General features: G+C 40.0%; 1 protein-coding gene and 1 pseudogene across 7 annotated transcripts; both read right to left on the bottom strand.

The window, feature by feature from the left end:
- Positions 1-1,524: 1,524 nt before the first annotated feature.
- On the bottom strand, positions 1,525-1,623 carry LOC111823495 (annotated as a pseudogene).
- A 5,645-nt stretch (positions 1,624-7,268) lies between these two features.
- On the bottom strand, positions 7,269-26,621 carry ZCCHC8 (zinc finger CCHC-type containing 8). 7 transcript variants are annotated; one of them, XM_006103825.3, is made up of 14 exons: positions 26,305-26,621; positions 24,959-25,001; positions 22,641-22,715; positions 20,393-20,498; positions 18,968-19,045; positions 15,436-15,539; positions 15,254-15,319; positions 14,621-14,681; positions 14,016-14,158; positions 13,471-13,613; positions 11,326-11,447; positions 10,278-10,364; positions 9,903-10,014; positions 7,269-8,661 (listed from the first exon to the last, which is right to left on the bottom strand). In XM_006103825.3, exons 1-14 carry the CDS (start codon positions 26,501-26,503, stop codon positions 7,880-7,882), a joined length of 2,121 nt encoding a protein of 706 aa, XP_006103887.1. In that variant the 5' UTR covers positions 26,504-26,621; the 3' UTR covers positions 7,269-7,879. The 7 variants fall into 7 exon arrangements, with proteins under 7 accessions (XP_006103887.1, XP_023600819.1, XP_023600816.1 ...); XM_023745051.1 differs by lacking the exon at positions 26,305-26,621 and adding an exon at positions 21,611-21,706 and having other exon boundaries at positions 7,880-8,661; positions 24,959-25,007; XM_023745048.1 differs by lacking the exons at positions 24,959-25,001; positions 26,305-26,621 and adding an exon at positions 25,992-26,191 and having other exon boundaries at positions 7,880-8,661.
- Positions 26,622-27,938: the final 1,317 nt, after the last annotated feature.

The raw sequence follows: 27,938 nt of genomic DNA, 5'->3' as shown, positions 1-27,938 counted from the left end.
TATGAGTCCATAGACCTTTGGGGCAGAATTTAGAAAAACTTAACCATTTCTTTCAAATATAAATGTAGGCAATACATTCTGTTCCTACCACATGCCTGCTATGTCTGTCCTGATCTTTTTTTAAAAAGTATATGTTTATTGACTTTAGAGATGAAGAAAGAGAGCGAGAGAAACATCAATGATGAGAGAGCCATTGATTGCCTGCCTCCAGCACACCCCACACTGGGGACTGAGCCCACAACCCGGCCATGTGCCCTGAACCTCCTGGTTCATAGGTCGATGCTCAGCCACTGAGCTACGCTGACAGGTCCTGTCCTGATCTTTGATTCCCTAAATCAGTGGTCGGTAAACTGCGTCTCGCGAGCCACATGCGGCTCTTTGGCCCCTTGAGTGTGGGGCCACGAAGTTTCAATCGCACTGTACGTGCGCGCCCGCACGTGGTATTTTGTGGACGAGCCACACTCAAGGGGCTGCAGTTTGCCGACCACTGCCCTAAATCATGCAACCATATTAGCTTTCAACCACCTTCATATTTTGAGCCTTCATATATTCTTCTGTATACTAATCTATAAAACCTTTAAATTGAACCAACACGAAAAGCAGACTGTGATTGGTTCAGAGAGTCAAAAGTCAGGATAGGCATGGAGAGAGAGTGGTAAGAACAGAAGGACATTTGTTTGAAGCCCGTGAGAAATTTGCCCTGGGTCTAGTCCCACAACCTATCCTAGTCCAGTTTCACGTGTCATTCGCCAATTATGACTAACGAACTGGCCTCCACGACTGAAAACATGAACAATTCACCCTGGTATGATGGCAGTCCTCCAGGGAAGCAATCTTGTCTGTCTAGAACCATAGGAAGCTGAGTCAGGATCTACCAGTTGTATTTTCAGTGAGTCCTTGTATTACAAAAATTCCACATGTAGTCAGATTGTGAATAGTTAATTTTGTTTAGAAAATGCACTTCTAGAATTTGTGATATGTCAGACTTTCCCCATTACGACAGATATAATAAAAAGATTAGTACTATAACTTTTCTTTAAAAAAATTTCTTGATTTCAGAGTGGGAGAGGAAGAGAAAGAGATCAATGGAAACATCAATATTGAGAGAGAATCAATGATTGGCTGCCTCCTGCACTCCCTCTACTAGGGCTCAAGCGTGCAACTTGAGCATGTGCCCTGACTAGGAATTGAACTGTGATCTCCTGGTTCATATGTTGATGCTCAACCACTGAGCCACACCAACTGTTTTTTTCTACATGACCTGTTCTTTCCTTTGCTTAGGTTATAAAATATTTTTGGTATTTTTGCCCCAGTCATTCTTTCTACACTTTAAAAAATATTTCATACTTTAAAAAATCTAATAAAAGATTCAGAAAGAAAACCTAAAATATAGTGAGATTGGGGCACAGTGAACCAAATTTGGACAGGAATTAGTAAAATCATCTACATGAAAAGAAACTTAGTTGTAAGGGGATAGTCTTACTAAGCACATTTAAATCATGGGGAGGGAAGTAATTTTCCTTTTTTTTTAAATAATGCTTCACCAATTTGCATGTCATCCCTGCAGGGCCATGCTAATCTCTATTGTTCCAATTTTAGAATATGTGCTGCTGAAGCGAGCACAGAAATAATTTTTCAATATCAGCTTTAATCAATAACCACATTATTGGATATCAGATGCTGAATTTGCAAAACAAAAATGATTTTGCAAAATAGATCATCACACCAAAATGGCCAATTGATAAAGGAAAAGATTCAAAGATTTGACTCCTAACAATTTGACACATCTGTACCTCAAAAGGCATCATAAATAAGTAAAAATGTACATGACAAATCAAAAACATAATTTTACAGTGTACTTAACAAAAGGTATATATTTTTAATAGCTCCTTTAAGTAAACAAATAGAACAATGAGCAAAGGATATAAAGCCAAGTCACAGAAGAAATAACAATTGCAATAAAAACATATTCAATCTAATATAGTAATGCATCCTATATACATTTGCACAAATATTCAAACATTTACTTTTAAAATGTTTGATGCAGCAATCATTGATGTATCTCTCTCTCCCTTTCCTGACCTCCCTGAAATCAATAAAAACCTATTTAAAAATAAATAAAATGTTCACTGCAGCATTGTTAACAAAATATTGTAAACAATCCTATATAATAAAAGGCTAATATGCAAATTGTCCCCACGGGCTGGAGTTCAACCGACTGGGAGTTAGATGTGTGCTGAACACCAGGAGGTGGTGCGGAACATGGTGGCCATCGGCGACGCGGTGCTGGCAGCGGGCAGCAGTGGAGGTGCTGCCGGCCCAATGGGCCCCAATGAGAACGGCACCATGGTGGGATGGTGGAGCAGGTGAGTGGGCGGTGCCAGGCCAAGGTGGGTGCAAGCAGGCGCCCTGATCGCCCTGACGGTTGCCCCGATCACCCTGCCAGTCGCCCCACAGATCAGCCCTGATTGCCGGCCAGGCCTAGGGACCCTACCCATGCATGAATTTCATGCACTGGGCCTCTAGTATTGAATAAAATATTGTATGCTATTATGCAGCCACTAAGAATAATAGATTCGTCCAGACAACGTTGCTCAATGGTTAGGCATCTATCTATGAACTAGGAGGTCATGGTTTGATTCCTGGTCAGGGAACATGCCCGGGTTGCGGGCTCCATCCCCAGTGGGTGTGGAGGCCGATCAATGAATCTCATCATTGATGTTTCTCTCTCTCCCTTCCTCCCTGAAATCAATAAAAATAAAAAAAAATTTTAAAAAAAGGATTTCAGCCCTACTGGTCTGGCTGTGGTTGAGCATCAACCTATGAACCAGCAGATTATGGTTCAATTCCCAGTCAGGGCACATGCCCAGGTTGCAGGCTTGATCCCCAGTGGAGGGCTTGCAGGAGGTAGCTGAGCAAATGATTCTCTCTTATCATTTATGTTTCTATCTCTTCCTCTCTAAAATCAATAAAAAATGTATTTTTAAAAAAGAATAATAGATTTCAAATACTGACAAGGAAAGTGTAGCGTAATCTCACTTTTATTAAAACACATACTTATAAGACTTATATATACAAAATACTAAAAAAAATTCTTAGTATTTGCTCAGAAAAAGTTATACCAAACTGTGAACAACGAGCAATGGGAACTGAAACTTGTGATTATATAAAGGACTTTTACTTGTTTACATTTATGAAACAAATATATATATATATTACATTTATATTCAACAAAATCAAGAATTTCCATTTTGGGGAAGAAATAAACATTTTGGGTTTAGAAAATGGCTTGCTGAGAAAATAAATTTGACAAGTAACAAGTTGGGTATCCTATCTATGGGTTATTCTCCTTCAAATGCATGGCTTTGTTACTCCTTCCACTTATAATTTAAAAAGCATTTTAAACAAAGAAAAATAAAACATCTTCACCTTAATTTACTCTTTAAATGGTTATAAAAGGGTATAAATTAATTGCAAATGAAAATGCACTAAAAGTGGGACCTAAAGCCTAGACATTTAACACTAGCTAATGGGAGGGTATGAGATGTGAATTTTGCAGAAAGGCTGTTTTCTAAATTATAAAACCCACAGATTCAAATCCAAGTGTGAATCACAAAGACGTGCTCTACAACACTAGAAGGAAGGACTTCGTTCACTCTCATTTAATCTTATAGCCTCATTCTCTGCCCCCCACCCCAATGCAGTTATTTCTTTTGGAGACAAAAAAGAAAAAAAAAGATCCTGTTTTTTGGACAGCTGCACTTTTGATATTCCAATATTCTAGCTAGATTGCTGGAGACTTACAAAGCATGTTTGTTCATAGACTTCTGATTTATTAAGAATATAGTCATGGCTCTGTAATTGAACACTATAAATACTTTAACAAAATAATTTAATCCTAAACACTTAAAAGTGAATTTATAGCACTAATTCCAACAAATCTATTAAGTTGAGGAAAAAATAATTCTAAATGCTGAAGAAAAACACAGCTTGTGTGGACATGGGTTCTTGAGAACAGAGTCACGCCTTACAAGCTACTTGGGTGTTCACAATTGTTACAACACCCTTGTTTGTTTTACCTTCTAATGACAATCTACACAGTAGGAGACAGAAGGGACAAATGATTCCAGCAGAGAACCTGAAGAACAGAACCAACGGAGGAAGGCTCTTGTTGGTAGAAAGTAGACTGAATCTTTGACCACTTAAAGAAATGCAATCTTTTGAAAAAAGAAATCCGCCATTTGGTAGTTTAGCAAGGCTTTCTACTTACCTGTGCAAGGAGGTGGCAAAGAGCTGGCTTTGTTTTAGCAACCTGTGTATTACAACGCACATGCCTTTCACCCCAAGGCAAAGATTAGAAACTGGTCCCCACCCCTGAGCCAAGTCCATCCTGAAGTACAAGTGTTTGGTTATGACCTCACCTACCACACCTGGAGCCCTGTCACAGCATGGACAAGTCCAAACAGTACCTTGTTCCTCCATCCAACATTCTTCATATACTCAAACACAGCCAAGAGAATCAGTTTTAAAAGTGGGGCACCTTCAGAAGGCAACTACTTCCCATTTTTCTGGGCCCCCTTCTATAAAAGGTCTCCTCTCTCCAATTTATTCTGAATTCTGCTTCAGGATTTCTCTTCCTAAAACTCCTCTTGGATATTTTCAATTAGGTCACTGCACTGATAAATCTTTAGATCATTTTCCCTAATAAAATTCAAACTCCATGGTAAAGCATCAAGAGTTCTTACATCAGTGAACTTTTCTACATGAGTCTTTTTTTCTACCATCCTACAATTCTTGAGTGTCTGCTTATTTTTGTTTTTAATGATTTTTAAAAATTGATTTTACAGAGAGAGGAAGGGAGAGGGAGAGAAACATCTATGTGAGAGAAACATTTCCATATGGGACTAAACCCGAGACCCAGGTACACTACTAGTATGGCCTGACCAGGAGTCGAACTGGCAACCTTTCGGTGCACAGTATGACACTCAACCGAGCCACTCCAGGCCCAGCAAGTATCTGCTTGTTTTAATCAGGTGATTTCCTGTACATTTTGATGCTCATTGTCTATGGAAATCCTCCTACCTACGCTTTTAAGGATTAGCTCAAAGGCTCTCTCTTTCCAGGAGTCTTCAAATACCCTCCAAATGAACTTAAACCCATGGCCCTGTGAATTTGAAGCCAGTCCTCCCTAAGTGCTTCTCCCATCACCCTAAAATAACCCAGGTACCTTCCCTCCTCACATGGCCACTTAGTGAATCTCGGAACTAAGAAGTATTTTCTCCCACTAGTGTATAAGCTCCTTAAAGCAGAGTCTATCACTGCCTCAATATGTAATTGAATGAATCAAGAATTAAAAGCCAATTTTTGGAGAAACCAGGGCTTTTGGCAAGGAGGCAGGACAATGGTTGTAAGAGCATGGATGTGGCGATCAGAGCGATCTAAACTTAGATTCACTAGGTTATTTACCAGCTGTGTGTCTTAGGCATTTCCTCTAAAAAAATGAAGTTTACAAAACATACCTAATATGGTGATTGCGTAAATGGGGTAAAGCACAAACATAACATTTCATCTGTGGCATATGCTAAGGAGATAATTGTTAGATATCTCTGTTGTTCAGAGATTCTGCTAATGCAATACTTAAAGGGACATTTAGCCCCGGCTGGTGTGGCTCAGTTGCCAGTTAGGACACATGCCCTGGCTTGATCCCTGGTGGGGGGGTGCGGGAGGCAGCTGATTGATGTTTCTCTCTCCCCTCCTTCCAAAATCAAAACTTTTTTTAAAAAATATATTTTTATTGATTTCATAGAGAAAGAGAGAGGGAGAGAGAGCTAGAAACATCAATGATGAGAATCATTGATCGGCTGCCTCCTGCATGCCCCCTACTGGGGACGGAGCCCACAACCTCGGCATATGCCCTGACTGGGAATCGAACCATGACCTCCTGGTTCACAGGTTGACGCTCAGAGTCACGCCGGCCGGGCAAAACTTTTTTTTTTTAAAGGCACATTTAAACAACCACTTCTGTGATTTAGGGCAGCAGTCACCAACCGGTGGTCCACAGACCACTGGTGGTCCATGAAGTCTGAAAGGTTGGCGACCGCTGTTTTAGGGAACAGGCAAATCTCTGGTTGAAGACTGACCTCTCCATCACCGCTGCTTGGATGTTGACGAGTACTTTAACCTCTATGCCCCTGAAATTTCCTTATGTTACATACATAACGTGGTGACAATATACTTCTCCGATAGAATTACTGAGTAATAAAGATCATAGAAGAGGTTACTTTTATGTACTTCAACTCCTAGAGAAAAAAACCCAAAGTATTTAACATTTTATTCAATTTCTAGCATGTTCTGTGAGGGCCTTGAAAATAAATTTTCCTCTTTCATATATAATTTCCCTTCCCTTTACTGTTAATAGAACAATTGGATGACTGAAGTTCTCAAAATGAAAACTAAAGTCAGAATGGTTCTATTTTGCTCCCTCTGCTGGCCTAAGAGCAGGATAGTACCAGGTGGGGCAAAAGTAGGTTTACAGTGTATGTGAGTTTATTCCTGTATTATTATTTATTAATTATTGGATTATTTTTCATACAAACAACTGTAAACCTACTTTTGCCCCACCCAGTACTACCTGAGACTAATAGTTCAAGATCACTTAAATATTTATTTTCATGAACTTGACTATAAAGATGTAATAGTATTGCACATAAAGACAAAAACCCCCCGCAAAAAACAGATTCAGATCCTGGTGGGGTACCTCAGTTGATTAGAGTGTTGTCCCCATACGCCAAGGTTGCAAGTTTGGTCCCCGGTCAGGGGACACACAAGAAGCAACCAATGACTGTGTAAATAAGTGAAACAACAATTCGATATTTCTCTCTCTAAAATCAATAAATTAAAAAAAAAAGGGGGGGGACACACACCCATTGTTTCAGCTCTTATAGACCTGATAATTAAAAGCAATTTTTTTATGTCTACTTTCTACTTTTAACTATTATTTATCCTGGGGTTCAAGTCCAGAATTTTTTTTTTGGTACAAAGGCTAGCTGCCCTCCATTATTTTCAAAATGATTAAGATTCTGCTCCTTTATATTTAAGGTTGAAAACCACTGAAAACACCCAAATTTTCCAATTTCTTATATTTCCTTTGCTTTTTCTTCCATTTATAGTTCCACTAATTTTTACAACCACATAATTTAGTTCCAAATTTACAGGGTTTTATTTACTAATTTAACTGTGAATCACTTTTTTGTATTCAAAGTCTTAGATTATGTATTTGAAAACTAATTTATTAAACCTTTGTACACAAAGACGATCGATCATACCTGTGTCGCAAGCTTATATGAAGAATGAAGTTATAAAAAAATAAAAGGGTCATTAAAATTGATGTATGTAAATCACTTACAAAAATACCCCAAGTGGGATAAAGCTGCTCATCCCTGATTTTTCTCATTTGGTTGTCGAAGTTGAAATGTGAATTTAAAATGGTTAGAATTTTTTCTTTAAAAAAGTGATCTATTAAACTTATATACAAGATAATTAGAAAAATGTAGAAAGGGAAAACAATGTACAAAAGACGATAAAAACCATCACTCTGCACGGACACTCACAACCCAAAAATAGTATAAGCAAACTACCTCTAAACTCTATACTCACATTCCCCCACGTTCTTAGTAGTGAGAATAAAATACGGTAAACCAGCGAGCCCGATCTTTCCATTCATTAAAACAGGCCTGACTTTAAGCCACAAATAAGCCTCGGACAGATTTTTAAACATGGGAGGGACAAACAGGAAGACGGTTCATCTGCCCACTTAGTACTAGTGACCAGGACACAAAGGTGTAGATCATGAACTAGGTCTTGGTGCTGTGTCAAGCAGTTACTCCGAAGTCTTCTTGTTTTTCTGCTGGTTTCGGGGTGAGTTCTTTAACAAGTTTCTTATCCTGAGGTACATTCCAGTCGATTCTGCCATATTCTCAAATTCGAATGGCATTATTCCAGTTGCGAACTTGCTCATATCAGGGATAGGACTGTGAGTTTTAGTGGCTGTGGAAGGACTGGGGTCCAGGGGCAGGAGCTTCTGGCTGCCTCCGTTCCTGATGTCACAGTTCGAGACCACACTGCCGTCCTCGAGAGGCGCACCTTCAGAGCCTCCCTCGGCAGACTCCTCCTTGTCCTGCCGACAAAGCAATGTCGCGTCGGACTCTGGACTCTCTGGATGTTCAACTTCTGATTTCTCTGCACAAGTGTCCTGTTCCTCGGCCTCAGGCTCATCTGGCACCTGCTTTTCAGATGGTTTTCCCTCTGGGACAGGCTGCTCTAGCTCGTTTGGACAAGGGGAAGAGGCAACCGAATTTCCAGTTAAAGGGGTGTCAACAGGAATGTCAGAATCGCTGTTGACGCTCTCAGCCTGCTCCAGGGCTGCCCATATCCGCCTCTGCTGCTCTTCGAGCTCTTCCAGAGTCAGCGTGTCCTCCTCCGTAGGCGCAGGTGCTGTCCTGGTCTGTGGTGAGTCACTGGGAGTCAGTGGTGGGGTGCCCTTGGGGAGCGGAGGAATGAAGGTGGGCGAAGTTCCCCGTGGTAGTGGAGGAGTGTTAGGGGGCAATGGTGGCTGAAACCGAGTAGCATTCCCACTCGGAGATACATGCAGGGCCTCTGCATCTGCAATAAGAAAGGCAAGACACTTTCATTGTCAGAGCACTTGGCTGTACTAACATGTGTTACTTGAACTTGGGGATAGTCAGAGATTCAATGGCCAAAAATAACTGGCTTGAAGGGGAAAACCCTGTGGATGCTCATACATGACCTTCACCTCATCCTCAAGCCACCTGAAAACAGGGACACCTGCAGGGGAAGCTACAGGACCTTCCAGTGCCAGGAACATTAACCGACCCCTTGGCAAATGTTTTCATGCTGTTACATCATGTTAGAGCTAGACACTATGAACAACAGCATGGAGATACAGAATAATTTCTAGGTTGTCTCCTGTAGCTGAAGATGGAATTCGCTAAAGAATACAGTAGAATGCTTGGCTGGAAATGTAGGCTGGCTGGACTGCTGAGTGTGTGGAAGGCAGGAGGAGACAAAGGTAGGCAGACGAGGCAGAGACAACCCTTGGGCTTATTTCTAATTCTGTGTCTCTAGTCTAGACTATTTGCCTGATCAGTGGGTTCATATAGCTAACTGGTCACTGGTCATCACCAGCTGGCTGTCCCCCACACACAGAGATCCAACCTGTGCAAAACAAAGGATCTTCTTCCAAAATTTGGACTCTTCTCCTATTTGCTATTCTCGCTAATGGCAGCATTAGTAGTATCTGGCTAAAGACTCCAAAACTGAACTCTGCTGATCATCTGAGAGTCCTCCTTTCCTTCTGCCGCACCCAGGTCCTTGGCTCTCCGGGGTCCACCCTTTCCTGAAGATTGTCATAGTCACTACATTATTTCAGGCCATTCCTGTTTGTCACTTCAATAAATTCAATAAAAATTAGAAACAAAACAAAAAAACCACACAACACAGTTGGGAAGAATAACTGGGGAAGCTTGGCTCGGCTCTGCCTACTTCCTTGGACCAAGCTGCCACTGCTGGTCTCTGAGCACTGCCCCATCCGAGGGGCCAGGCCAGTGCAGGACTGCTGGGGCGGGGGGGGGGGGGGGGGGGGGGGGAAGGGAATCTAGGTCTGTCTAACTCAGGAACCCAGCACACCGGCCCATTCATCCCTCAGACCAAATATGTCTTCCAACCCAGCTTTTACCGCTGACAGTGGTGATGCTCGGATCTCCAAGAATAAAATTTACTATTTAGTTGGTGCTCACAAAGAGCTTCTTCTTTCTTACGGAACTCAGGAGCATGCGAATTTGTTCTACCTTCTCAATAAAATCACAAGATGAGGTGAAACCTACCCGAGTCAAGCTCCATGTCCGCGGGGGAACCCGAGCTGTTCCCCTTCTGCTTCTTTGGACTACAAGGGCTGGACCGAGACGAAGACCTCTTGGAGCCAGACCTCACACTCGGCTAACGGAGGAACCAAACCACAGTTACAGCGGGCAGACAAGAAATGAAACTTCATTCATCCCTTCACTTAAACATGACGCAGAAAACCAATCCAGAACCAAGTCCATGTCACTGGCGAATGCAGCTACCTTTTCCTTTTGATTCACCAGGAAACAGCAAGAGCTTTTATACAGAGCAAGCAAGGCAATAAGATGCTAACGCATTACAGAATCCCACAGCCACATGCAATACGTTTCTATAGAAGACTCTGAAAGTCTCTTTACCGCTTGGAAGTTTGAAGTAAGGTAACTGGCAAACACGTCCTTCTGCTGACAGGCCTGCATTGGTATAGAACCAAACATCCTCCATTCCTAACGACGAGAAGAGAAGGAAGGAATAAGCGTGTACCTAGGAAACGCCATGCTTTGAGATTTCTGTTCAAAGGAGGTAAAGTGGAGGTATCAAATTACATTTCTGCTTCATACGTGACTTTTCCTTTTTTGGGGAATTAATGAAAATAATGGTGCATTGAAGGAAAAAAAAACCTCAACTCTGCCTACAGAACAGTCAGGACTGAATACTAAGAGCTACTTGACAAAAATCACTTGGCCCCAAAATGTCCTGCTTACTACAGAAAGAAGTTACAAGCAGTACCAGCAAGGGCTCTTATCCGGCCTGGCTGGCCCAACCCTCTCCCGACTGTTCACTGCTCATTCCTCCTGACACATTCACTTGTGCTGTTTTCTATCTTCTGTTCTTTCCCTTTCAAAACTGATTACTCATCTTTAAGGTCCCACGTTTCTCTCTCATCACCAATAGCACATTCAACAGTGACTGTTACTAAGAATCACTCTGGGCTCTTGTCAAACCTGTAGATTCCAGAGACTGAGTCCATTAAGTCTAAGGGAGGGACTCAGAATGTGCATTTCCTATGAGGCCGCAAGGGGATTCCCATGTGGGCCGGGTCTTGGATCCACTTTCAGAGGCTCTGATGGCTTGTGCCAGGCAATTCAGCCCTTAATTTAGCCCATGCATTTTTTAAATTAAAATACTGCTGCTACCATCACCATCACAAGAGTTAATTGTTGAATTTTGAAACATAAGAGTTGGAAAAAAGTGTAGAAATCATTCTCATATAAGATGAAAAATTTTACTTTGAAAAAAACACCATTTTTTAAGGTATATATAAGATTTCACTTAAGATTCTAGTCAACATAAAGAAAATTTAAAAGTTAAACACATTTACTTCTTTATGTAACAGTAATTGCTAAATAAAGCTAACATTTTGAACAATTTACACAGCTCATAAGAATAAAGAAACAATATACTTACATCTGGAATTCCTTTGGGAGTAGATATATTAAAACCTGGATAGTTTACCAATTTCGAGAGATCGTAAGTGACATTTTGATTGTGTTGTATTTCTCCAGATTCTGTTTCCCCATCAGCAGCATCTATCACAGACCATCAAAAGGGTTAATATTGCTAGATGCCAATATAAATCTCTCTCCAGACCAAAAGCAGACCTGGAGGGTGCTTACCTTCATGGCAAGAGCGTTATTCTGAGAAGGACTTTAATCATAGTATGTCCGAACCACTAGGTCAGAACTGTTCAACAACGTGCATGTGTTACTTTGATAAAATATTTAATATCTGGCAAATCTGGTTCTTCTATGGGTTGCTTAAAAGTCTATTTTGCACCTGGCTGGAGTGGCTCAGTTGGTTGAGTGTCGTCCTGCATACCGAGAGGTTGCTGGCTCAGTTCCCCTCGTCAGGGCACAGGCCTGGGTTTCAGGGTTGATTCCTGGTCTGGTCTGGCCTCTTGATGTTTCTCTCTATTTTTCCCTCCATTTCCTTTCCTCTCTCTCTAATATCAATAAAAAAAAATCCTCAGGTGAGGATTTAAAAAAATAAAAAATAGCCTGGCCGGTGTAGCTCAGCGGCTGAGCGTCGAACCAAGAGGCCACTGGTTCAATTCCTGGTCTGGGCACATGCCCAGGTTGCGGGCTTGATCCCGTGTGGGGCGTGCAAGAGGCAGCTGATCGATGATGTTTCTCCATCATTGATGTTTCTATTTCTCTATCTCTCTCTAATAGTCAATAATATATATTTTTTAAAAATAAAATAAAAATAAAGAGATTTAAGACTCTGAATTATCCATAGCCTTCTGTCCAAAGAATCCCTACCCAAACAAATAAGCTAAAAAAGAAAAGAGTTTGAATATTAGCATGACCTACAGATTTATTAAAAGGACTGTGCTAAATACCTCTTTGGTATTATTTGAGAAGGGGGAGGAGGTGTGATAAATTTTCTAAAAATACTTTTATTTTTAATTGCCTAAGTAATATATAGAAACATTTTCACTTAAAAATATTTAGAGCATTAGAGATAAAACTAAAATCTGTATCCCATCCTTTTTCCTGTCTCAGTTATGGATAAGCACTGTTATGTTTGCTGAATATCGGTTCAGACATTTGCATTTTATAAAAAAAGATTTATTTACTAGCTACCATGTGCCAGGCAGACACTGTGCCACATGCTGGGGATATATTGAATACAATGGATATGGTTTTAGCAATTGTAAACCTTACCATCTAGTTGGGAAAATATATACCATTCAAGTAAAACAGAAATAAATATAAACGGTGACAGGGTCTGAAGGAAGCACACAGGGCACGGTGAGAAAAACTGGAGGACAGTGGGTGAATGAGGTGGTCGGGGAAGGCATCTATGGGGCTAAACCCTAAAATCTAGATGGTTCTTGGTCGAGATCTTTTAAAAATATTTTACATAAATAAGTCCTTAGAGAAAACACAGGATTGTTTCATCCACGTGGATTTCTTTCTTTTCACAACATGAGATCAATGACGTCACAGTAAGTAATCCAGAAACTTGCTTTCCACTTGGCATTGCACAGAGATTTTGCCATGTCAGCTCATACAGGTTTATTCCACTCTAAATATTGTAGGGATTCCACAGCCCAGTTTTCCGGGGTTTATTTAGCCATTCTCCTGTGGGGACTTCATGTTGTTTTTAATTTTTACTATCATGTTCAATGCAAAAATATATACACACCCAAGTCCCCTATGCACAAGTGTGAATAATTTTAGAGTAGATATCTAAGAGAGGAATTCTAGATTATAAGAGGCCATATATATTTTAACTTTTATAGATCTCCTGGCATTGGTGGGTATATCTGTTACCATTACTGAGAAAGGCAAGAACTGAGGGGCACTAGCTGGAGAGTTGGTACTCTGGCCTAGGCAGTCATTGAACAGGTCTAGATAACCATCCGACAATTCTCAGTGAAATTTTAGTTCCTTCTTTGCAAAGCAAAGAAAATGCCATCATGTTATTTTTTGTTGTTGTTAACTCAGCACACACTAAAGAAGACAGACATTCCTATCACGTTTTATTGATTCCTTAATTTTAAAAAAATAGATGACACTGAAGGTGACTTATCTAACCTGATATTACCTTTTCCATCATAGAGCGCAAGCCCTGAATTCTCCAGTTCAGCCTCTTTGAGCCATCCTGGTGGGTATCCTAGCTGGCGCATTCGATATATAAAAGGTGGCAGGCTCTTATCTGTCACACCAAGTGCATCCTGAAGTTCCTCACTAAGTATAAAGAAAAAGGGAAGATGAAATACTTTCTTGTTTGGATGAAAACACACACTATTCCAATGTTTTAAAATAATTCTTACATTACACAGCATGTGGCATGGTGTCTATCAAATATACACAAGGTGTCCCCAAAATACGTATACACACGTCTGTAGATTCTATTACATTTTGAAAATGAAATGTATTTTAATAAACACCACCTTTATAATTATTCAAAGTGTATGTATACATTTTGGGGAGACACCCTGTAGTTAAGATTTCAATGAACGTTTTCAAATGACTTGATGTATATTATCTGCTAGAGAAAACTTACATATAATAATTACCCTAAATACACAATGTCTCAAATACTGGGGAAACAGAAATGGCATTCTATAGGAAACTGACAACAAGTACCTAATAACGCCTGGCTTGAATCTTCCAAACCTTTCTTCGACTTCGTCTGCATGGTACCGCTGCTGAAAGTTCTGATTGTTTGCTTCACCACAGGCATCCAAGTACTCTTTTCTCTTTTCGCTTATTCGAGCAGCATTCCGAGGCTGAATCGTAATGTATTTGAAAAGAATGGTATCAAGCACTTTAGAAATATTTCAGAAATTAAATAAATATAAGCCCTTTGCTTAGGTCAAGCAGATTATTTTAGTTTTTAATGTATAAGGAACAAGTATAAAAGAGGCTGCAAATTTTAGAAAAATAAGCCAGAAAGAGAAGCAGTCACTTTAATGTTTTATTACCTCAGTATTACCATAACATAAAATCAAGTTTTAAAAATGTATTGTCTAAAAATTAACTAATAATCTTCCATTCATTTCAAATACAGAGCACTGTAATCAAGTTTTAAAACAATCTAATGCCTTAGAATTTAAGTAAATTTTTCAAAATCCAAGACCACAGGAAATTAACAGAGGAAGTTTCTTCATATCACACAATGCCATAAATATGTTGAAAACACTAGAAAGCTCTGGTTCAAAGATATTTTTTTTCATGGGAAAAAACTTTACCATTGAGCAATCTTTCATTTGATGTTCTTCGGAACCACAATTGAAACAGTGAGGCCTTGGCCTATTTGGTCAAAAAACAAAGATTTTCACAATGTAAGTGAAACTATATAAGCAAATCGATAAAATCCTAGATGACAGCAAAGTGTACCAGAAATTAGAAAGTGCACTGATCACAGATTACTAAAATCTGCAATGGGTACACTTTCAGCTCCCGTACTTGGTGATTTAAACAACAGCACTTTTAACCAATAACTGGGTGCTCCTGATTGATCTGTTACCTCTGAGTTTTGCCAGTGGTTTGTACCAAAAGCACCGAGGCAAACAGATCATATTCCTTTAGGTCACATGGAAAGGGGCAGATGGTTTTAAGGCAGCAATCACAGTGACAGCAACAATTTAAACCTTTCCACCCACCCAAACACACTAGGCACGAACCAATGAATTCCAATCAACAGAAGATCAATTTAAACATTTAATACAGGTCTCTATATTAAAATTATAGCTTAATCTGTAATTTATTTACAGTAAGCCAGCAATAAAGAATATTAACTTTTCAAGCTAAGGAGTTTATGATTTGTGTTGTTTTTTTTTAAAAAAGCAGAAAACAAAATAAAAACAACTCCCCACACAAACCTTTTGGCCTTTACTTGTATTTCTTGCCCTTCTAGAGAAACAATGTGGCTGAAGACTTGCTGGTACCTTTAGTACATTTTATTAAGGAATGGTTATCATTGTCTGCAAAATTTGGTAAAACTTTTAAAAGGTGAACTTAATGGCAAGATGAATAAAAGATCTTCATTCACTATGTAGGATACTTGGGTATTTCCCATCCTTCGGTAAGCTGAGGGTTTTCATTTAGTAGCGGTTGCCCCAATTTATCAAGGCAAAAATTAGTAAAATACAGGACACTTCCTACAACCTGCAGAAAACAAGTCAAAAAATATTGCTATTGAAGCAGGAAAAAGAAGACATTGAGTAATGTAAGACTATGATTAATTGTTTTAACAATTTATTTTGGATGAAGTTATTAGAAATAATCAACTCCCTCATTAAAGGAGCCAGATTTTGATGTGTAAGTAAAAGCTACATGTTTATATTTCCCTATGCCTCCACGATTATTGAGCATTTTCTCTTTGGATCATTACTATCAGCTGTACCCTCTCCAGACTTAAAAAATAAAAACTTGCCCACAACTCTCACTTTTCCTTCCAATTCCCCATTTCTCTGTTTCCCTTACAACAAGACCCTCAGAAAAGTTGTCTGTATATTGATTCCATTTCCTTTCCTCCCAGTCTTTTCTTTTCCCTCCATTTTTTTAAAAAAAATCTCATACAGAAAAGTTGAAGAAATGGTATAATGAACACTCATGTACCCTCCATCTAGATTTAACAATTTGACATTTTAGTACGCACATCTGTTTTCTCTCATACTCATACTCTCATTTTTCTTTCAGATTTACTTTTTACTGAGCCATGTAAAAAATGTAAGTCACCACCACTATCATCACAGTATAAGCCATTATTTTATCTGGCCTGAGATGAGTACAATAACTTCCTAGTTTCCAGTTTCCGATTTTTATACTTCACCCCTACGTAATTCAGTATGGGCCTTCTAAGAATAAGAACATTCTCTTATAAACCATCTCTCTACATTCTGTAAGGCCAGCCCTTAGTCCCCCTCTATGTGATTCCAGACCCGTGTTATGAAATATAATTTAAATGCTGGTAACCCCCAATGTCGTCTGACTGCTCCTAGACTCCAACCGTGTATATGCCGGTGCCAACTTGACAGCCCTCACTGGCCATGTAAGAGGCTTCTCAAACTCACCTATTTAAAACCGCACTAGAACCCTATCCTCTCTATACCTGCTCCTCCCACCAGCCTTTCCCATCACAGAAAAGGCAGCAACGTTCTTCCAGTTGCCGAGGACAAAAGCTGGAGTCATTACGACTACCCTCATTCTCATATTCTACATCCAGTTCATCAAAATATTTGATCAGTTCTACTTTCAAAGCATCTCCAGGTTAGAAGTCACTTCTTATCGCCATCATCATCATCTTGGTCTAAGCTATTTCATCTCACCTGCGATAAGTGCATTAACTTCTTAACTGGTTTCCAGCTTTCATATGCAACCTACAGACTTCTCCACAGAGAGCCAGTTCTTTTATAAATTCAAATTATATCACATCCCATTTCTACTTAAAATCCTCCAATGGCTTCTCATCTCACTCAGAGTAAAATCTGAAGTCCTCACTGTGGCCTGGAAGGCAATGTAAGGATCTATTCTAGATCAGTGGTTCCCAACCTTCCTAATGCCGCGACCCTTTAATACAGTTCCTCATGTTGTGGTGACCCCCAACCATAAAATTATTTTCGTTGCTATTTCATAACTGTAATTTTGCTACTGTTATGAATCGTAATGTAAATATCTGATATGCAGGATGTATTTAGGCGACCCCTGTGGAAGGGTCGTTCGACCCCCAAAGGGGTCGCGACCCACAGGTTGAGAACCGCTGATCTAGATCATCTGCTGTGCAGTCAGAGGCATGGATGCAAAGCCTGACTTCACCACTTCCTAGCTAAGGGGCTACTGGCAAGTTACTTAGTTCCCAGATCTGTTTCCTCATCTGTAAAATGAAATGAACGACAGTATCCTTCGGAGGAACATCTGCAATGAGCTTAGAATAGACAGTACTGGCTATGTATAGTGGGCAATGTATGCTTACTTCTGCCCCGGGGCTTTCCACTCCCTTCTACTGCCTGGAACTCTCCTCTCTCAAACTGCAGTAAGGCTCACTCCCTCAAATTACTCACGTCTTGGTTTAGAGAGGCTGTCACCAAGTACTCACTATATAAACCAAATACCCCTCAGGTACTAACTCCTCAGCCTGCTTTATTTTCCTTCAGAGCACTGCCTTCCCCACTATAATGTAATTCAAGGAGGGCAAGGACTTTGCCTTTCTTAAAATTTTATTACTATGTCCCTGAAACCTACAACAGTCCATAGTACAAAGGAGCATTTAGTAAATAGTTATTAGTATTTATTAAAGAACAATATTAGCCCAGCCAGCATGGCTCAGTGGTTGAGCCTCTCTAAACCAAGACGTGAGTAATTTGAGGGAGTGAGCCTTACTGCCGTTTGAGAGAGGAGAGTTCCAGGCAGTAGGTCATGGTTCAATTCCCAGTCAGGGCACATACCTAGATTGTGGGCTAGATCCCCAGTAGGGGGCGTGAAAGAGGCAGACGATCAATGATTCTCATCACTGATGTTTCTATCTCTCTCTCCCTCTCTCTGAAATCAATAAAAATATATTCAAAATAAAATAAAGAATCAAATTAACAAATGTGTACAATTCCCATTTTCCAGGCAGGTGCCACTAAATCCCAGAATCTCAGTTTAGAAGAGAAATGAAAAGTGATCTGGTTCAAATTCAGAAATCTTTCTTTAAAGTGCCCGATAGCATCTCAGTCTTTGACTCCAGTACCATGGAATTCGCTTTTTTTAAAAAATGAGACAAACCACTTTGTTTTTCACAGGCCTGATAGAAATTCCTACGTACTAAACGTTGAGTTGAAATGTGCCTTTGTTCTCAATCCAATGACTGGGCCTAGTTCTGTCACGTGGCACAGGATGACCTAAAATGGCACCTTTGCAAATAACAGCCTTCACTGCATTTGCAGAGATGTGACCTCCCTTGTAAATCTTTTCAATGAGATGTGTGGGCTCTTCATCACCCCAGCAGCCCCATGTTTTTAAAGCTGTGGTTGACCAATGGGACACAGTACTTCATAAACATGAAAACTAGTCTTCCTCTCATAGAACCCAGGCTTACATCATCATCTTAAAAAAATTGTAAGTTGCAAAAAAAATCACACCAGTGCATCGCATTGACATTGCTCAATTCCGCACAGGTACTGAAAAGGCCTAAACATAGGTTCGTCCCTGTTAAGCTTCTTCTATTTAAAATGTTTTCAATTTCATATCTGCCATCTGTGATATTAACTATGTACCCCTCTCAGCTTCAACCATTTGTAGGTTCAACAGCATGTTTTCTATACCTTCCTCCAAGTTCTTGAAAATAAACACAGAGAGGTCGGTCAGGATGAATCAAGTCCTCCAGGCAATGTTGACTGTGCCTCCAGGTCACAATAAAATAGTCATTAAAAAGCAAACGATAGTATTTAAAAGTTGAAGTCCACACGGTTGTTTGTAACAAATGTAATGAAAGAATGTGTGACCATTTGATGACATGTGACTATCCACATTATCATTTAAATGCTGCCCAGCTGACACAGGATAGGAAACAGGTTCCTGCAGAATTCCAAAGCTAAAACGTCCAAACTTACACTAAAAGCTTCCTTGTTGTTTTCAATGGCACAGGATTCTTCTACTTTATGGTCCTCTTCTAGCATAACACTGGATGGCTGACACAAAGAAAAACACACATTACAAACGGTAACCAAATTTCAACTTTAAAACTCAAATATTAGCAATTTGGACACACCCACTTTATTTTCTAATACATACACAATGGTATCATTATGGTATATAAAAGTTTGAATTCACTTGGTCATAACTAGGGTGAGTTAAGTTAAGCTAGGTAGGAATGCTCATGAAAGAAATTTCACAAGTAGGAAAATTAAAAAAGATATACAAACTGTCTTCTGAAGCATTAGCACATACTATGACTTTCGTGTTAATAAATTTATGGAACTTTCAACATTTGAACTGATAAGGCAGACTTTCGTTTCTCTTGAAATCAGATAACCAGAAAGATTAAAATATGTAAATTTATATTACTAGTCAATTCTACTATCATCTTCACTGACCTCAAGCCACCAAAATATTCTCAAGTGTACCTTGAATCAAAACGTTAATATTATTTAGTGTTTTCTTATTGTTAACTGTATTTCCCATTTCTTGAATCTTCAAAAATTGTATATAGCCCGGCTGGTGTGGTTCGGTGGTTGAGTGAACCAGGAGGTCACGGTTCAATTCCCGGTTAGGGCACATGCCTGAGTTGTGGGCTTGATCCCCAGTAGCGGGGGTGAAGGAGGCAGCTGATCAATAATTCTCTTATCATTGATGTTTCTATCTCGCTCTCCTTCTCCGTTCTTCTCTGAAATCAATAAAAATATATATTTAAAAAATTGTATCTAGGTGAAAACTAAAGGTGATTTTAAATTTAATTAATCAGAATACTGTTCTCTAACTTCAGATAGACAGCTCAAGATCCTTATCTGAGAGACTCACCTTAATTTCTAATTTTAAAAAGGCCCCGCAAACATAATTCTGATCTTTTAAACATAAATTCATGCTCTAATATTCACAGAGTAAAATGTCTCCAATTTATTTGGGCATGCTATTTATTTATTTAACGTGTGTGTGTGTGTGTGGGGGGGAAGGACGGCACATGTTGGCTTTAGGAAAAAAGAATCCATATTCTATAAACTTAAGAAATACAGATTTTGGAGGAGCCTAAAATTAGTTTTCTACACAAATCCCCATGTCCAAGTTAGAAAATGAAAGAAAAGCCTTCAACTTTTCATACAGTCAGGTCTGAATCTGACTCCCATGAGAAAAGGAGCCACGATCCAAAAGAAAGCCCATGGCTGCTGGGCGGAGCACAGAGAAAGAAGCCAAGTGAAAGACTGGAGGGGAACAGACCATCTTCATCATTTTGGCTTTGATTTAAGAGGATCCTGGTAGCCTAATAATTATCAGTGAAAAGCATAATCTACTAATCTTAAAGTCTCTTAAGTTTGAAATACCTGGGGCAAAAGATTAAAGGAAGTCTTTTCCACATCATTTTTCTGCTGTTCCTCAAATCTTTTTACTAAATTTGATACAAATTCCTCTATTTCTTGATGATATTGCCTGCAGGAGAGCACAAAATGGTCAGAACTCAGACAGAGTAAAACAAGGAACAGACTGAAGTCAAGATTATGCCACGTGTCATTTTTGTTACTTTGTTTCAGGTTTATCAAATCATTAACTCTGTAACACTCAGGATCTATAGTTGGTGCCAAGTTCACAAAACAATTATGATAACCCAACATAGTGCTTGGCTCATCTGCGCTAAGAATAAATGGACTTTTAAATAAGTTTCATGGATTTAACTTCTAAATACATAATACACGCAAGTAGTTCCATATCCAAAAGAAGTGAAAGGGTTACACGATGAAAAGCTCCCACCCTGTGTGTTAGCCACCTATTTCTGCCACACAAAGGCAACCTATGCGTTCGGTTCTTCCGCATCCTCCTCCCAGAGACTCTCTATGCACAATAAGGAAATACAATGCATAAATATTAAACTTGAAAAAGAAAACAAAAATGCAATGCCAGCAAAACTACTGAGGTCTACTTCCTCCAGCTTTCCAGCTCAAGAACCACATTCATAAAACTTCTTCAGTCTCATGCGGGAGGTCCCGAAGGAGCCCAGCTTAGGCTGCAGTTGGGCAGCCAACTTCCTCTTCTGATTGGAGGATCTGTTAAGTCTCTTTAGCTCTGACATTCTAAGATTTTTGCAGGTGGGGTGCGCAAGTTAGACTGCCGCAAGCTAGAGTAGATGCTGATTCTAATCAGAAGGGGACAATGGTGTTAGAGCCCAACTGTGCCGGGCATCTGGCTGCTGCTACACTCACCATCCAGCTTCCCCTCCCCTCAGACCCTCAGGTTCCTCTTCTGCTGAGACAAAGAAGGTAATGGACCTGCCCCACGGGGACCACTCTATGTATGGTTCCCTTTTCCTTCTTCACTTTACCCAGCACATAAGAGAACGTGATTAAGTGACATGGGAGGGGGCAAGCAACTGTCTGAAATGTCTAGAACCAATCTTTGAGGAAGGGCCTCAAACCATTTCAGAGCACTAGCAAGCACTGCAGGAATGCAGTCATACTAGACTCAAGCATGCTGAAAGACTTTCAAAGGTCTAGTTTTGATATTAAAAATTCAAAGGTCTAGTTTTGATATTAAAAAATATATCATGCCTGGTCGGTGTGGTTCAAGAGCTGAGCATCGATCTATGAACCAGCCAATCAGTGATTCTCTCTCATCATTGATGTTTCTTCTCTCTCCTTTCCCTTCTGAAATCAATAAAAATATATTAAACAAATATATATATAATGTGGGGAAGCTTTGAAGATAGCCAACAGGGAAGACTGTTACCTGACGTGGCAAGATAAATGGCTAACATTATTGTTGCAGTGGTACTGTTTTTTTTAATTAGGCAGTGGTTCTCAACCTTCCTAATGCGGCGACCCTTTAATACAGTTCCGAATGTTGTGGTGACTCCCAATCATAAAATTATTTTCGTTGCTACTTCATAACTGTAATTTTGCTACTGTTATGAATTGTACAGTGAGGCCTTGACTTACGAGTTTAATTCGTTCCATGACGAAGCTCGTAACTCAAATTACTCGTATGTCAAATCATAAAGTGAACGAGTGAGACACGTGATGCTGGGCTGATGTTGTGGTGTTCATTGTGATGTTCACTGCGCCAACTAGCGGTGGGGTATCTGAAGCTGGCTCGTAACCCGAATTTTAGCTCGCAACTCAAAGCAACAAATCGGCCGAGAGACGGCTCGTATCTCGAAAAACTCGTTAGTCGGAACACTCGTAAGTCAAGGCCCCACTGTAATGTAAATATCTGATATGCAGGATGTATTTTCATTGTTTGCGACCCACAGGTTGAAAACCGCTGAATTAGAGGCTATTGGATTCTTACAGGTGATCACTTAGCTACCTAGGAGGTGGTCACTATTAATATCATGTTTTCCAGTGAGGAAACTGGTATGCAGAGAGGGTCAGTGATCTGCCCAGGTTCAGATATGCAGAAAGAAAGAAACCAAATTCAAGTTTACATGATTCTAATGTCCTTGCTCTTCATCAGGATTCCATAAATTTTAAGTAAAAGAATAAGGATGGGAGAAGTACAAATGAAAACAGCATTCTTATAGAAGACATTGTTTCATAAGCACATGAATTCATTATATTTAGAAATGGGAAAATGACTTACTTTGAAATAACATTGTTCATAAATAGAATCTGTAACAAGGGTCCATCTAACTTAGTGTTTTTCACCAATATTCCACTAAAACAGAAGTTAAAACATATTCTTAGAAGAGTTAAAGCAAAACTTGCATACATACATATAAACACATGACCTATATAAGTACCAAAGATAATAGTTTCCGTATAAGACCAGGAACACAGTTTTCTCAGGAAAAATCTGTTTCACCACTTTACCTACTTTAACGGTTTTCCACAGAGGTATCCCTTACATAACATGTCTTTAAAATATATCACAAAAAATTAAAAACCAGTTAACCTTTCAGTTTTCAAAGACAAAGTTTCTTTACCTGATGGCTGTTTCTTTGTAAATTAGGGAGGGAGAGGGAACGGAAGGAATGGGTAAACCAGCAGGTTACAAGAATATATTTCTAAAAGAATCAGAGTGAATTTGCCTTAGAACTATATAGGAAAAATACACACTTTATAAATAAATGAATAGGTTATTTTCGGAGGGCAGAGCACATTGCACTAAATATCTCAAATCCAAGATTCTAAAGTCAAGATGGAAAAAGCATACTGTTCTGGATTTCACTTTCAAATACTGCAAAACAAAGCAAAAAAAAAAAAAAGCAACCTGGAAAACTGCAATATACCCCGTCGGGAACCTGGGACCAGTTGAGTCTCTGATTCCTTCTCACCTGCTTCATATTTCTATATGAAATACATCAGTCTGTATTTGGAATTGTTCTCATCAAGTAGAGAAATAAATTTAAAATATAAAGTTGTTTCAACTTGAGCAAACTTCAGTTTATAAAAGATACATCCTGTGTGTAAAACCCCATGTAACTGCATGGTCTTTGGTTGGAGCCCAGCTTGAACAATCAGCTATAAAGACGTCCAGTTGAGGAAATGTGAGTAGGTACTGGGCTGGGAATGTTATCAAGGAAATCATGACAATTACGAGGTGTGATAATGGTGGTGTGGTTATGCTTGAAAAAGTATTTTTTTTTAAAAAAAGATACATGCTAAAATATTTGGGGTGAAATGTGCGCATGGGATTAGAAAAAAATATGGCAAAATAGTCACTGGGAATGTAAGTGATCAAAATGGGTATTGATTCTTCTTTTCATGTTCTTTGAAATGTCTCATAATATAAAGTAAAAACCAAACAAACGAAATGTTAATTGGATAAATAGAGAAACTTCTGATCCAAACCAAGAGACTTGGGGTACAAATTTCCCCTAAATAATTTTATTTCTTTTTCTTCCTTGGTTTTCTGTAGAATGCTTTATCAGACACTATGGAGGGCACTAATTCTAAAAATAAATTCATTTTTCATTTTAATGTTTACTTTTTATAAATTGGCATAACCCATGACACGTAGTCATTTGAACACAGGTGATTATAATCCACTTTAAAATGCTTAATGTTTAAATAATCAACTCTATTGGAAAACGTGCTTATCTAAAGTATATTTTAATATATAAAAATTACGATTTTTAAGGAATCGTAGTTATAGTCAATAGTTAATAACTAACCAAAAATTAGTTTAAATCCATAAAATGTGCTCACATAGACGAATAAAAGTAGGGCACAGGGAAGTTATTCTGAAAGGCATCAAAATTCTAAAATTTTAAACTTCTAGTCACCAGGGAAGCCAGTTAGTTACTCCAGCAGGTACCACGCATCAGGCAGCCCAAAATTCTGAAAGCTTGAAAATATTTGTACTTTAACTAATATTTTAGATTAATACTGTAATTTTAATTCTGATTTCCCAGAAACATTTGTTGACTAACCAGCTGGGTTGACAATGTGCCTGTTCTGATCATTAAGTGAAAATTTTCTGGATTGTTCCATAAATATTTTCGCCCAGTAAGTCAGTTTAATGCAATTATGAGAATTTCAAGTGTTACAACCCATAAGTTAAAAAAAAAAAAGGATCATTACTCTGATTTGAGTAGTCTGAACATATAAAAATGATACAAAAATCCTAAACACCCTTTTTATAAAGAAACTATGATTAGCCCTAACCGGTTTGGCTCAGTGGATAGAGCGTCAGCCTGCGGATTGAAGGGTCCCAGGTTCAATTCCGGTCAAGGGCATGTACCTTGGTTGCGGGCACATCCCCAGTAGGGGGTGTGCAGGAGGCAGCTGATCGATGTTTCTCTCTCATCGATGTTTCTAACTCTCTATCCCTCCCCCTTCCTCTCTGTAAAAAAATCAATAAAATATATTTAAAAAAAAAAGAAACTATGATTAGACATTAACATCAGGATTAAAAAGAAAAAAGGACTACTATGGTGTAATTTCAAGATCTCATACCTTGGTCGAGTCAGAATGTTCAATTTTCTTTTAAGTTCTTGATGTTATTACGTGTTAAGGAGTATAAGCCCTCGTTAAACATTCATAAAGGTCATAAAATTCAACTACTAACTCTCACTTTTGGTGACAGAATGTTATACGGTTAAAAGACACGCCACTACTTTGAAGATGACACGGTTACTGAGTTTCTTTAGATTAATACGGTAATTAATACTGTAATTTTGTTGCAGGGTTAGGCATTTGGACCTAAAAATTCAAGTAGTTTTCATTCCGTCCAACACAGACATTGCAAAGGCACCATGCCCTGTAGCTGAGAGGAGACTAACAGGCTGGACCAAAAACGTTATTCAAACAGCAGTGTCCCCTCCACAGCTAAACACTCACTCACTTAGGAAAATGTTCCAAGGCAAAAGCATCCTGATAAGCGGAAAAAGTAAATGCGGCACAACAAACTGGTAACGACTTTTGTATTTTGAAATTTTTCATAGTAACATATTGAAGAAAAAGGCATCATGAAAAAAAAATCGGACTTCGAAACCTTAACAGATAATTTACCAACCGCTTTTAGGGATCTTTAAAATTCTAAAAGGAAAAAAACCCCCACCCGAACCAAAATTTTATATGTATATACATATATATGTATATATAGATGTATACCAGTACAGTTTCTTAAAAAATCCCTAAGACCGTAAATAAACACACTAACAAGTCTTGCTAGAAAGGCTGTCATCATGGTAAATAAAGCCAAATGGAAACATTTGGCGCCTTTTCCCTACAGGTTTGCAACGCACCTTCACTTCGGAAGCGATTTCAAAGTGGAAGAACTTGAACATGAATCCCAATCTCACTCAGGCCATTAACCATGTCGCTTTGCACCCCTCGACTCCTCAAGGCCCCCAAACTCTACATCTTGGGACCACTAGCTCTGCACAGGCACACACACAAATAAGTAAAAAATACATGAGGTCTACGCCCAAGTCTCACTACCCGATATCCCCCAATACACAACGGTAACAGGACCGCAGTAACTAACCGGGCTGCAAAGAAAATGAAAGCGGGCGACTCCAGGAAGTCTACCATCGAGCAGTGGCGAGAGTCTGAAATGACCCAAAAAACCGGCCCCGGACCGGGTGACGGGAGAAGCGAGTCCGGATGCGGGTCGCCGGGAGGTCGGCGCCGAGGCCCCGGGGCAGCTTACGCAACCCGAACCCCCGCTTCCCAGCCCGCCGGAGGGGGCGAGACAAATTTACACCGGGTTCCGGCCCCGTGGAATCTCCGCCCGCGCCCCGAGGGGCGCGGCCCCCACCCCACGCCCGGGCGCCGGGCCCAGCGGGCGGGAAGGATATTCTCGGCGCGGAGCCGCTCGATCGTCTCCTCGCTCTGCCGGAGCCGCTCCCGCGGCCCCGCGTCGCCAACCCCGTTCTCGTCCTCCTCGTCGCCGTCGCCGTCCTTGAAGCGCGTGTGAACGGGCTTTGGGAGCGACTCCTCTGGGTGGTCAAACGCCTCGAACAGCTCCAAATCCCCAAAATCCACCTCTGCCGCCATTTTGGGCTGTGGGAGAGATTCGAGAAGAGGAGCTGGACACCCGGGCCGGGGTCAAAGGTCGTAGGGCGGCACCTCTCTCGAGGGCGCTAAGCCACCCAGTAGGGTTTTCTTTAAACGCAGGCCCCGGAAGCGGCACAAGGGGCGGGCCAATCCCGAGAGACTGCAACTACCAAAATGCAATGGCGTCCCTCATACCCACTTCCGAGGTTGCTGGAGAGCATGGCATGCTGGGACATGTAGTTTCTGACTGACTGTTAACTCATTGTTTGCATTGCATACTGGGATTGCTCCTTATTAAAGGTTAACAAAGCTAGAGTAAATCAGAATGTGTTGAAACAATATGGGTTGTCCTTGTTATGCATCTAAGGCTGAAAAGTCGGAACACATTCTGGTGTGCATGCCAAACAATGGAATTTTAGTTTTGCCACGGACTACCTTTGTAATCTTGGATAGTTATTTCAGTTTATTGGGCTTGTTTTACTTTTTCATGAAGAACTAGCTAGAATAGTCCTGGCCAGGTGGTTAAGTCGGTTGGAGCCTAGTTCATACCTAAGTTGTGGGGTCTATCCCTGGTCAGGGTGTAGATGGGAAGCAACCGATCGATATTTCTCACATCAATGTCTTTCTCTTTGTCTCCCTTCCTCTCTAAAATCAAATTTATCCTCAGGTGAGGATAAAATAAACTAGCTAAACTATTTTAGATGTCTTGTGCTCAAAAACGGGGATCACATACTAAACCTGACAAGCTCAGGGGAGGCTTGGGAGACCTAAACTACATAGAATGATCTGAAATTAAAACTTTAAAAAAAAAGACCCAGGGATTGAGGATATTTTTCCCCATTGATTTTTAGAGTGGAAGGGATGCAGAAATGGGGGTGGGGGTGGGGAGTGAGGGAAAGAGAGAAACATCAATGTGTTAGACATCCATTGATTGCTTCCCAATGCACCCAGACCAGGGCTGGAGATTGAATCAGCAACCGAGATATGTGCCCTTGTCGGGGAAACTTAACCCATGAACCTTCCACTGAGCCAAACCAGCCAGGGCTGAAATTAAAACTTCCTAAAGGGAATTTACGGCATGTAGTCATGTCCTGGGCTGGTATCATTTCTTGACAAAGGTCAATCTTTACCTTAACAGTGCCTTTTTTTTGGATAATGTACCTTTGGAATGTCGGTAATTTTTTCCCAAATCCCTCAGGGCACCATCTCCCAGGAGACCACAGAGCTCATTGTTATTGTTGTTAATTATCCTATACCCACTTAAGTAAAAGATGTCTCAATTCAAGACCTATAGTCAAGGCATATATAAGCAGCAACCAATGAATGCATAAATACATGGAACAACAAATCAATGTTTCTCTTTCTGCTCTCTACAATCAGTAAGTTTTATCCCAGCTGGTGTGGCTCAGCAGTTGAGCATCAACCCATGAACCAA

Source organism: Myotis lucifugus, unplaced genomic scaffold, assembly GCF_000147115.1.
Source record: "Myotis lucifugus unplaced genomic scaffold, Myoluc2.0 scaffold_511, whole genome shotgun sequence".
In the NCBI taxonomy this organism is placed as follows: Eukaryota; Metazoa; Chordata; class Mammalia; order Chiroptera; family Vespertilionidae; genus Myotis; species Myotis lucifugus.
Note: the sequence above shows the minus strand (reverse complement) of the source record. Positions and strands in the feature narration are given on the sequence as shown.